Source organism: Coturnix japonica, chromosome 13, assembly GCF_001577835.2.
Source record: "Coturnix japonica isolate 7356 chromosome 13, Coturnix japonica 2.1, whole genome shotgun sequence".
NCBI classification, from domain to species: domain Eukaryota; kingdom Metazoa; phylum Chordata; class Aves; order Galliformes; family Phasianidae; genus Coturnix; species Coturnix japonica.
The window spans coordinates 248,446-260,942 of record NC_029528.1 but is presented as its reverse complement, the minus strand read 5'-3'; the positions used below and the strand labels follow the sequence as shown (position 1 = coordinate 260,942).

Genomic DNA, 12,497 nt, shown 5'->3' with positions numbered 1-12,497 from the left:
CTTGATAAATAATAGACACTAATTGCAAAGGTGTGACATCAGCAGCTGAATGTGTCCTTATTAAGGGACTACACATGGGTACTGACAAGCCTTGGGCTGGAATGGCAGTGCCAGCAGAGGCACAAACTAACTCCTTGTTCCCTACCACCTATGGCCGGATGTGGAACAGAACTGCCCAGTTGGTAACTGAGGCTTTTCTCCCCTCACAGGATACCAACCAACCCTACGCAAAGCTCTTTATTTCCGGAGAGGTTACAGACGTCACAGAGATGCTGCCTGTGGGCTGTGAAGAGACGGCTGAAAGAGGTGAGCGCAACCCACACCGTGAGGAGATGTGGAAACTCCAGACCACTTGGGACAGAAAAGGCTTTTGTGACCAAAGCACAAAGACCAGAATATTTTGTTCCAACCAACAGCTCCTTTGATAGTTATTCTATGAAACTATGGTAAAGGCATTTTCCCTCTTTGACCCTCTACTTCTCTTAGTGCAGGGATAGGAAAATATACTGTCAACAGAAGGAAAGGAAATATTTTGATTACATCAGGGTGGGGGGAGCTAATAAACATACGGAAGGTTTGGGATGAGTCCTGAGCTCAGTGCCACAGCATCAGCACACATCATCTGGACAGTAGCACTACATCTAGTGGAGTCTGATGTGATGTTTGAGACCTACAACTTAGTTACTGCCAGCACAAGACACTTCTAAGACCTCTCAGCTGCAGAAAGGTCCCTGAGCTATCCCCTACCCTAATGGCACAACACAGCCTCTTCTAACAAGCACAGCTTAGCTGACACTGTGCTTCCTGACAGACAATAACAGCCCCTGAGATGGAAATGTATGGAGAAAGAACAAACAAGAGAAACCATGCCCAGGGGAGGCACAATCTGCATAAAGCAACTGCAGTGCCTTTCTTCTGGAGAAGCCACCATAGCTGAGATTTCCTTTATGCCACACTATTAAAAGAGATAAGACCACCCAGCCTGTGACTACTTCATTGCTTACCCTACACCTCAAAGCACGCGTTGAGGACATATGGGCACTTGACCCAAATTTCAGGACAAGTCCCAGGTGGCCATGACAAGGCTGCATAAGTCACAGGAGAGAACTACCTGTGGTGTCAGCCCCAAAGATGTCATTCACTCACAGCAATCCAAGCTTCAGTAGGGAGGATTTATCAGAGAAATAAAGCAACTTGTGAGGCTGTGTCACCACTGCAGTGAGAAAGTCCTTGCTGGATTCCAGATGAACAGGAACCAGCCCCACATACCCACATATTTGAACCTTCTATGTGGATTGCACTTTCCTTGTGGAAAAAAAAAAAACAACAGAGAAAGCAGAAATCCCACCTGCAACAGCAAAGTTCTGCTCACTGTAGTATGGGATACAGAGAAGTCAAGATTTGTGAAGAAGCAGTATTGCTTATAAAAGCAACTGGGCGGAGAATCTGCACTGACAAAAGAATTTCTCTTTCTAGTGGCTGTGCTTCTTTGGGAGCAATTTTGTTTGCACCTTTACATTAAAAAGAATACTGCAGCTCCGCTCTGTCTTTCCTTTTTCTTCAAGAGGCCAAAGCTATTCTCAGGAGGAAAAACGGGCAATGCAAAGTCGGCAGAAGGCCACCAACAAAAGATGAAAGACCTTTCGCTTCCCAGAAAGAAATCCCCACACAGCTCCTCTAGGGAGGGCTGCGGGGAAAGCAGCTGCTCCCCACGGAGGAAGGCATGAGATGGACCAGAGCATGAAAACCTGACAGGGAAATCAGCACCGAGAGGCACCAGTGTAACTCTGGTGCAGCTGGACTGCCCGCAGCTTCAAGGGAAACATGTCAGCTGCCTTTATTCTTGCTGGGTGGTGGCACAAACGTTCTGCGCTCATAATAGGTGCGGTCCCCTGCTGTACTGCACTAGCAATGGGGACCGCTGCACCTGACACGGTGTAAGGAGATGGGCCAGAATCCAGCGCACAGCCTATGAGCACAGACAGCATCTCGCAGACCGCGGACACAAACGCACGAGCCGTGCTGCGGCCCCACCCGGCGGCTCCGTGCTCGCCCACCCCACCTGCGCTCCGGCCGCGCACTGCCGGGGACAATAGGAAACGGCGCAGCGGGTCCAGCCGGGAGAGACCCCGCCGCGCTGCCTACGGGGAGCGGCCGCCCGCAAAGCCCGCAAAGCCCGGCCGGCACCTCCCGCGTCCGCATCCCCGCTCGGGCGGGAGCCGCGCCGAACGGACGGCTGCACCCGGACCGCCGGCCGCGATTCGACGGGAGGATGAGAAGCAGCCCCCGGACTGCCGCCAGGCCGGACCCGCGGGCGCTGCCCGGGGAGCGGTCACCGGCACCGTCCGCCGCGGAGGCTCCGCCGCAGCTGAGCTCGGCGCGGCTCTGCCTGGCGCGGACACCTGCGCGGGCGGCGGCTCTTTGTCTGCGCGCCGCCTCCCCGGCCCTCGGCGCGGGGCTCTCCCTTTCCCGCATCACTCCCGCCGCCCGCGTCCCCGGCCGCACAAAGGAACGACGGCACCGGCGGCGCCGACGCGCTCAGCCCCACCGTGATACGCGGGATGTTCTTCTTGCCCTGGTAGGACATGGCGCTGCGCTGCCCGCCGCCGTGCGCTGCCCTCCGCTCCGCTCCGCTCCGCACAAAGGCAGCGCCGCGCCGCGCCCACCGTGCCCGCCGCCACCGGGGACGGGAGCCCGGTCCGCCCCGCCCCGCGCCGCCCCCAGCGCCGCCAGGGGGCGCCCCCGCACCGGCACCGCTCCGAGGGCACCCAGCGGGGCTCGCCGCGCACCCGCACCCGGTTCCGCACGCTCGACGTGGCTCGGCCGGCACCGGGCAGCGCGATGGGCTCAGCCGGAGGCCCCCCTCGTGGGGAAGTCCCGAGGGTCGGGTCGCTGAGGTTGGACAGTGCGGCCGCTCTGCTCAATGCTAACTGTGTGCCCGAGTCCTGCCCGCAGAGATGGCAACCAACGGGCATGAATGGGGCTCCTTACGAGCTACACACTGCTTTTGTGTCAATAACGGACTTCTAAAAGAACAGCCTACTTGGTACAAATAAGGCACCAAAAGTCACCTTAGATTTTAATTTTTTTTCTCAAAAGCTCAAGAATCAAAATCATTTAAACAAAAACAACAACAAAAAACCCACCCTGCAATATATTACACACACGACTCTGTAAACACCACGTCTATGGACCTCTGCATTTCAAAACCTGCCATCATTCTGAGGCTCTTACAAAGTCAGACTGGACAGGGATTTCCCCAAACCTGACAAACATTCACCCACTTAATGTGAGTCAGCAGCTTCTCCACAACTTACCTTCGCTGCCAGCACCTCCACGGCATCAGCAATGCTCCTCAGGCTGCCCGGCTCTAAGGGCCCACTCCCTGACACCACCAGAGCAGCCTACAAGGGAGCACTGGGAGGGCTGAAAGCCTCCCCCCCTCCCCTGCTGCACCCATCTACTGCAGGAGACTGCAGGTCCCAGAAAGGGAGTCAGAGCAGGGCTGGGCTGGAGCCTCTGTGACCCAGGAGAGAGCAGGGAAGGGACATGGCAGCAGACGACACCATTCCTGCTATGGGGCTGCAACACTCCAAGAATCACTCATGCATCTGGGTGAGATAAGACTGGCTGGGGCAGCCGTACGAGGACACACAATCCTTCTCACCAAACCTCCTGAAACTCCACACATCTATTTTCTAGAAAGCTGAAGAGCCATCACTGCACTGCATGGTGTGATGTGCTGTGCTGTCACTGACAAGAGCCGCAGTTCATCACTCACTGACAGGCAGATGAGACACACACACACACACACACACACACACACACACACACACACACACACCGCTGCCTTCAGCACTCAGGCAGTTTCAGCCCCCTGGAAGTTGGCCAGCCACGGTGACCTCACAGCCTTCCTCCCAGGAGATGTGCTTTCCTCCTGGTTGCTACTGACACTGACATAAACATACAGCCAAACACACCCCAGCTGGCCCCAAACATTCCACATGGAAAAAAAAATTCATAGGGCCTTTTTCAGGTGCAGTCAGAGAAGTGTAAGTGTTACTCTCATGCTTCAAAGTATTCCCAACAAGAAGCACAGCCCATTAGTAAGGTACAGTAAGTGACAATACCCTTACAGCTCATAACTTCCCCAAAACACCTGCAGGGAGAGACAACTGCAGCTAGATATTAATGTACCACTGAGGGGGGCAAAAGGAGCACAGTGAAGAGCAGCAGCAGTGTGAGCAGAGCTATGGCCATACACTACTGCAAGGACTTTGCCAACATAACACTCAGCATGACTGTGGCCTGTCAGTGCTCAGCCACCAGGCTTAGAGTGCCCACCAAGACAGGGAGCTGCTGATCCAACCTTTGGGCAAAGGATGCAAATAGGTTCATGAGTCTTACATGTCTGTGGAGCTCATAAATATAGATGTGGAGGTTCAGTGAGTATAACCACCCATGGAGTAAATCAGGGCTCCAGCAACACAATGTTCAATAGGCACATCAGGACAGCCCGCCCCCATACACACCATCTCCTTCCTCCCATATTTGTTCTTTACATAAAGCCATCCCTTCTTTTATCTTAACATTCAAGTTCTCAGGGTCTGAACTACCTTGGGAGCACACCCAGCCACCTCTGGGGGGGATTCAGCTCCCAGCCATGAGCACTCTCCATTGATGTGTTTGATGACCACGCTGTCAATGCTGCTGGTTCCTGCTTTCCCAAACTCTGATGCTCAACTTTACAGCCACAGGAAAGTGAGAAAACAGCTGACTGTCTCTGTTACTGGAAAACACTCCCTAGCTATCCCCATCATGCTAGCTTGCCCATCATTCCCAATATTCACATCATCTCCCAGAGGCAACGTGGAAGTCTATAGCTATAATCTCCCACTCAGGAGCAGATAGGAATGAGACAGAATCTGAAACTCAGCTGCTTGCTCTGGACATGTGAGGTCTGCCAGGAAGCAGCAGAAGAGCCTCCATACTGTACAAAGCATGTGGGGACCATGACACATTTTTTTCCACAGTGGAGCAACTCAGTTTTCTCCTGGCTGGAATACACCAGTGGCGCAGTGGTTAAGGACGCCGCCTTGCAACACTGGGGCCCGGAGTTCGAATCCACCCTGCGGCGCAAGTGGTAGAAGTGCCGCTCTGCTACACAGAGGCTCGAATCCCGGGGGCTGGACTCGATGATCTCTAAGGTCCCTTCCAACCCGCACGAAACTATGAAACTATGAAACACGCTGGGTTTCTGGCAATGGAAAAAAGGAGAGAAATGAAGCAACGGTCTGAGACAAGATCCATTTCCAGGTCAGGAGCTGATGTTTTCAAGGAACTATCACGTTTAAACCAGCAGGTATTACTGCCACTGCACTCCAGCTGGATTACCACGTGATTGAAGTCACCTGTCCAAACTGACATTAAGTTCCCCGTCGATGTGTTGAGGATGAGCAATTTCAGGACTGTCCTTTCCTTCCTCCTTTGGACTGCCATTCACAAAACCCTGAAGAGCCAGCTCCATGCCTGTTGGAGATGATACTTTGCAGAATGCAACCAAAGCTCTGGAAAAGCAGAAGGTCTGGAAGGGTCTGTCCCCAATCATCACAACACAGCGACTCCAGCATGTCCATGGCACACACCAAGACACTGTCCCTGTTAAAACATTGCCTGTGGACACCCGGAGGTTTGTGGACTACCCTACACCCTACACAGGAGGTAATTAATAACAGCCCTGATGACATTTAGCTTCAGCCAACTGGACAAGACTTCTGAACCTCCAGCTGAGCTGGAATACAGCAGGGCGAGGAACAGAGGGAAGAAGGGAAATTAATATAAAAGCACCTTGAATTTCTGTTAGATACTGACAAAACTACATTTCAAAAATATTTCATGATGGCAGAATCTAACTGCTATCTTCAAAAGTTGCAAGTGCATGAACTTACTTATGTGACTGCAAAAATCGAATCCCGCAGGAGCCCTGCTCTGTTAGTGAGTCTGCTGCCAGCTGCCAGCTCTGACCCCTGCTAACAGAATGGGATGTCATTGCTTTCACAAACATCTCCCAGGACCCCTCCAGCCCCAGCAGGCCTGCCATGCGTCTGAGAGATGAACAGACCCCAGACTGCAGGAGACAGCCCTGCATCGCAGCAGCAGGACCACAAACGCCTGAGTGAGCAGCATGCAGGGAAGGCATCAAGGGAGGAGAAAACTATTTCTTCTCTTTGCCAGGAACAAATGAGGTTGAAATTAAACATGTCCAATGGAATATACCCCTATCTGCACATGAGCAACTGACTCTGTAGCCAGCTACAATGCAATTACAGCCTGTACCTACAGAGCAAATGGTGACTCAGCAAGTGACCTCCTTTTCATGGTTCAATCAAGGCAAGGGCAGGGCTGGGAAGGAGTCAGCAACCCCAGGCTGGCCCAGCAGCTGTGCACTGAGGCACTGTCCCCACTGCCACCACCAGCAGCACCACGCTTCAAAAGCACAATAGCTATGGGGAGAGAACAGCAGAGTGGCATGCACACCTTGGGTTTATGACAGATCACAAACATAACAGCTTCAACACAGCCGTGGCTTCTCAGGGCTTAGCAGCCAGAGCTGCCCCCATGTCCCCTCCCACACCTCCACACAGGGCAAGCTGCAGAGTGACACGAGGTAAAAATGAACGGGACAGAAACGCAGGAGCAAGCAGGTGGTACCAGGTTTGCAGATACGTTCACGTGGCAGCAACACTTGCCTGTAAATGGCCCAAAGAGGGACATGAGCGCTTGAAAGTTGACTGCAGAAGTTCATTCCGGACAAAAGCAGCAATACAGTAAAGAATTCGGCGCACAGCCCCATCTGCAGGGGAACAATGAGGGTGGCTCACACTGAGATTTGACTCCCGACCAGAACTGCTCTTCTCCCTGCCGGCTCCCCGACTGCAGAGATGCCCGGCGCTGCTGCCGCTGGATGTCACCAGAGAGCGCGGCCAACCCCTCGGGGCTCCGCTCCCCGTAGGCTGCAACCCGCGGGCTCCTCCTGCAGCTCGGAGACGGCCGTGGTACCCGCACCGCACCGCGCCACAACAGCCCCCACCCCGCAGCCGCACACGCTCGACGCGTTTCGTTTGGCACATTGATTTGGCCGGGATGCAGACAGCAATAGGAGGCACCGGGTGCTGGCTCAGGTTGCAGATCACCATCGAAGTCCTGTGCAGAGCAGGGAACAGGAGGAAGGGCCGTGTGCTCTGCTCAGCCTCGCTCCTGCTCTCCCTCAGCTGAACGGGAATATCCACCATTGGACCCAAACCCTCTTGCTGTAAAATGGCATTTGGCTGTTCCCAGCAGAGAGATGAGAGCGTGCTGCTGAACTGAGCCCACAGGAGTCAGCCCAGCAGAGCCAGCCAAAGTACTGCTGTATTTTCCAACTCCTCTGCCTCATCTCCAGGAAGAATGCCAGCATGTTTGATTTTTGTTTCTTCCTCCTGTTTCCTCCGGTCATCATAGCAACTGCTCACGAGCAGAAAAAGAGCATTCCCCATCTCTCCACAGAGGTAATGATGGAAGAATATGTGTAGGGAAAACTTGTACCTGAAGTTAAGCATCAGAAGAAGCACAGATTTAAGTGGTCTGTGTGGTCGTTGTCCTTGGGATTAGGGCTGCCAGTGACCAACTCTGCACTCACTCAGACCACTTCTACAGATCAGGCTGCACAGATGAGGTGCTTTTCTAGACCTCACACTGTTTCTGCCAGAAAGGGAGCTTGTCAGCTGCTCCAGGACTGGAATTGATCAAGGCCACTTTGGATGGATCTTTGGGCAACATCAACTAGAACAAGTTGGCACTAGGTCGCCTTTAAGTCCCTTCCAGCGTAAATCATTCCACAACTCTATTCCATGATTCTAAAAGCTGCTTGCTTTGATGCTATTTGCAACGGCAAGGCAAGTTTGCCCGGGAAGCCAGGGACAGAAAGGCAGGAATAAGCAGTGTGAGGAAGGGAGGAGCTCACATTCAGAGTGATCACGGTGAACCCTGTGAGTCTCACACATAACTGATGCCACTGCAGGCCTGGCTGGCCCAGCAGCCTTGGGCAGTCAGGCTGAGCTGAGCTGGATTCTTAAAGAACCACAAAAATTAAAGAGAAGGGAAAACAAAGCCAAAAATCTTTCCTCTGCAATCCTGAGGGGGGGTGATACAGAAGTTGTGAATCCATGTCATCAAAATGCATTATTATCCTCAGCATAAATGCAAGATTTTAAACTGTTCTGAATGGCTGTGTACAACTGCAATTTCTTGATCCCACTAAATTAGCTGGTAAGGAAAAGATTAGTCTTGGATTGGTGTCTCTGCTATAAATTACTGGCAGTGGAAACAAATTCTGGATGCTGAAGTCATTGCAAATGTTATGAGTGTCAGAAAAAGAAAAGCTAACATTGGAAGCAACCCTCTGCCTCATTCCGAGTTCAGTCACCAGCAGTCATAGCGGTGCCACACAACTGCAGGGCAGGGCCTGTCAGCTCCTGCTCCAGCAGAAGAAGATGGAGCCTTCCTTGTGCCACCCAGAGCAGCCTCAGACTATGGGGAAGCTGTAATCCCCAGTTTGTAGGCCCATGGCCAGTTGCCTTGGAAATGACAACTTCACTGCAGAACCACACAGCAGGATGGGATGAGAAGTCCGGGGTAAGCACAACAAGCCAAGTGCTCCCCACCCATGTTACCAAACAAAAGGGTGGAAGAGTTGGAGTGCTGTACGCAGAGCAGCTCATGCAGGGTGTTGTCACAGGCTGCTCCTTATCATCCAAGGCATCGGGCACTGAAGAGATGCCATGCCTGTGAAGTTCAGTTCTCCACCCCTCACAGCCATGCTGCCCCTGCAGGTGCCCAGCAGAGACACACAGGGTGCATTTATCTGTTGTCAATGCCCAGGGATTGCCCTCAACACAGAAATTCAGAGTGTGCTGTCTATGAGCTCCAGAGAAAAATACATGATGCAATCCATGCAGATAGATAAAAAGCATGGCAGTACTTGAGAAGAACTACATGGAACTTCACAAGGGAATAGTCCACATAGAGTATTACTGATGGAAACCTGTGCTGAGCTCAAACCCATTGTTAAATAAGGTCCCTGCAATGCTCCGGACCAATGTGCTGCTCCTCCAAAACTTGAGCATTCCACAACAACAGCCCCTGAAGCAGCAGGTCCCAGATCTGTGGGTGTTCTCCTGCATGCAGCAGAGAACAGCTGCAGGCACAGCCCTCACCCATCAACGTGGCACTGCGATGTGGGCACTGGGAGCGGGTGAACCCAGAAAGCTGTGCAGGTGCTGAGCAGCCTCTGCACCACTGCAACAGATCTGCTGCCTCCAGCTTGGAGGGGCGCTCACTCTCACTGTCCCCAGATCAACTGGCAGAGCTCAGATTCCCACTGATGAAGCAGAGGCAGGCAGCTGGCTGCCGTTACAGTAGTACAGTGGAATGACTTCACTGTGCCTGAAGCCACAGCTCAGTTTTTGACTTTCCAGTAGATTTTGCAATGAAGTAAAGTGAGGCTGAAACATCTTCCGGGTACTGTGCTGCACTGATGGGTTTTATGTCAGCACAGGGCAGTTACACATTTCAGTGTCTTCCTGCAGAAATAGTGGTGCTTTAATTATAATTAATGCCATTAAAAAAGAGATGTTGTGTTGGTGTCATAGAACGGTTGGGTTGGAAGGGACCTCAAGGATCCCTTCCAGCCTCCAACCGTGCCACCACAGGCAGAGCTGCCAACTTCCATATCTAATTCCAGACCAGGCTGCCCAGGGCCCCATCCAACCTGGCCTTACACACCTCCAGGGATGGACGGGGCATCTGCAGCCTCTCTGGGCAGCTGTTCCAGCACCTCACCATTCTCGTAGTAAAGAAATTCCCCCTGACATCCAACCTAAATCTTCCCTCCTTCTCCAACTATGTGTTCACAGAATAATTATCTACCTGCTGCCCACTGCATGATAAGTCCTTCACTCTCAGCTTTCCTAACAAACAGTTGCTTGGTCAAGGGTAGATCACTTCACCTTTTCCTCTGTTTCTTAATCTAGAAAATATTCAAAGAAGTTCAGTTTATCTCAACAAAGGAGTCTCTGTGTGCTCTGAAACTGCAAAGAGTTCAACACAAGCAAACTCTTTGTGGCTGCACAGACACAATGACCAGCCATAGCAGGGGGTCAGTGCGCCAGAGGGGCCCTTCCCATCGGGGATGCTACTCTCAAGGGCACTCCTGAACTTGGAAGTTGTAGGAAAAAGTCATATGATTCTTTCTGGCCAGGCAGCAACAAGAACACTTATACGTGAAGCTTCCCACCCTCTCAGGCAAGAAGTGTAGATAAAAAGGGCTCAGTTGCTGATGCTTATCAAATGGAAGGCTTCAGAGGAAGAAATCTGGAAGCAGAAAACAGCAGAAAGAGTTGCTGAAGAAGGGAAATCTCAACTGCAAAATTCTGGTAGAAGGGTCTAAACAAGACCTTAAAAGGGAATGAGACTGCTCCAAATATTGGTACAGCTAATTAATGAGAAGCTTGGAGAAAAGCCCACAGACACGCTGCTGCAAATCTCTGTTTCTTTTTCAACAAGCGTCAGTTTAATGTTATTTCAGTGGTCAGTTCTGCAACTGTTAATCAAACCATACAGACAAGGCTGGCACTGATAGGAGCCGGGTAAAGTTCATTCCCACAAGAGCAGGAACAACCAGTATGCCAGTAAGAAACCTGAAAGCTAAGACCGAAGAAATGAAAGTACAGTGAAGAAACCTCAAAGCATCCAGCTGCCAAGCTATAAGCTCGTCTGGAACACAGGAGACCTTGAGAACAGCTTGATGTTTTTCCCGAACACCAATACAGGCCAAGTCATTGCACAGCACTGCTTCTGCACCCGCCGGGCCCCAGCTGAGCTCAGTGCTCCAGATCAGAAGGGAACTTTAGCAGTGGTTGTGCTCTGGGCATAAGATGGCGTTTCTGCAATATCACATCACTTCTTCAGGTTAAGCTGCCCTCTTGCTGCTGAGTTTAGTGATTTTTGCTTCCAGTTTTAAAAATGGGCTTTATTGATTAGCCCTGTTCTCCCTCGAAAAACAGTGCCCTTATTATTGCTATTTACTACAAATGTTCACCCTTGTACTCGTTGAGCAGCAGGCCAGCCAGCAGCCTTGTGTGCATCACATCTGTATGTGAGCACCAGACTCAGTGAAATCCCAGATGACACGCTTACTCAGCACTATTAACTTAAAAACCCTCCTGCCAAACTCACATTGATGTATATTGGCATCAGAGCCAAAAAAGCAACATCTGGCTGAAGAACCTCGTGCTGTTAAGACTGAATTTATTTGTTCATATGAGTTTGGCATGAGTTCAGAAACACTGTGCCCGACGCTGCCCTTCAGAGGTGCCACTTCCAGGTCAGCGTGAGGTCTCTGGCTTCCGTGTCACAGTGAGATCAGGGCTGGGCTGAGATTATTCCAAAGAGCAACTCTAAAATCCCTTTTTTGGGGATGGGAGAAGAGGATGTCCAAGAGTACAGAAGGAGTAACTGTCATAAAAAGAGTCAGCTACTCTAACGCAGAGCTTTCTTAGTAATGGGGTGTGTATCTTCTGATTGTATTTCCAAAAATCACTGACATGCCAGTTCGCAGAGAGGAGCTCCGCACGCTGGAAGATAACAGGAAAACTTTTCTGCTTCCTTTAAGGAAGACCGAGAGGAGCTGCAGATCCTCCTCCTGCTAAAGCAGAGGAAGCAACAACGCACACAACAGCCCGAGCCGCAACAGCCGCGAGTTACCGCCGCCAGGACGGAGAACGGCAGCGGCGCCTTCTGCCGCTCCCCCGAGCCCGACCCGCCCCGCAGCCGAGCCCGAGCCCCGGCCGGGCGCCGAGAAGAGCTCCCGCCCCGCGCCGGGACAAGCTCCCACCGACCGGCCCGTACCTTCTCGTCGTCGGGGGACACGTTCTGCAGCCGCTCCTTGTCCGCGGCGGCGCGGACCTCCCCGGGGTCAGTGTCCGGGACGGCGGCGGGGTCCGGTTCGGGGCGAGCGGCGGTCGGCGTGGCACGGCGCTGCCCCACGCGCAGCGCGCCGAAGTCCAGGGTTTTACTCTCGAAGGCGCCCTCGACGCTGCAGAAGAGGCCGCCGCGCTTCTGCCGGGGTACGGCCGCCGTGCCCGGCCGCGCCAGGTACACCGGCAGCTCATCGCTGCCGCGCCGCCCGCCCGCCGCCATGCCCGACCGCCGCGCCGCCGGGGAAGGGGCCGGGGCTGGGGCGGGGGCTTCCCGGCGGGGCGGGGTGCGGGCGGGAGCGGGGCGGCCCCAGGGGCAGGCGCGGGGGCCGCTCGACTGGGCGGGCCGGCTGCCGGCAGATCGGGGCCGGAGGTGTCGTCGCCGCCCGCGGGGTCGGGAGCGGCAGAGCGGGGCCGTCGGGGCTCGTTTCCTGGAGAGCGTTTGCCGGGCTGAAGGCGCTGAGCTGAAGCCGCGGAGCGGAT

General features: G+C 53.2%; 1 protein-coding gene across 2 annotated transcripts in view; it reads right to left on the bottom strand.

The window, feature by feature from the left end:
- The window catches only part of DPYSL3 (dihydropyrimidinase like 3), a 32,261-nt gene extending 20,001 nt beyond the window's left edge, over positions 1 to 12,260 (bottom strand). Inside the window, exon 1 of one of the 2 annotated variants that reach the window (XM_015875523.1) lies at positions 11,947 to 12,260. In XM_015875523.1, the coding sequence (XP_015731009.1) occupies positions 11,947 to 12,237 (291 nt within the window). In that variant the 5' untranslated portion in view covers positions 12,238 to 12,260. Of the gene's footprint in view, positions 1 to 2,548; positions 2,676 to 11,946 lie in introns of those variants that run through there. The other variant, XM_015875524.2, reaches the window with a different exon arrangement.
- Between the last annotated feature and the right edge of the window lie 237 nt (positions 12,261 to 12,497).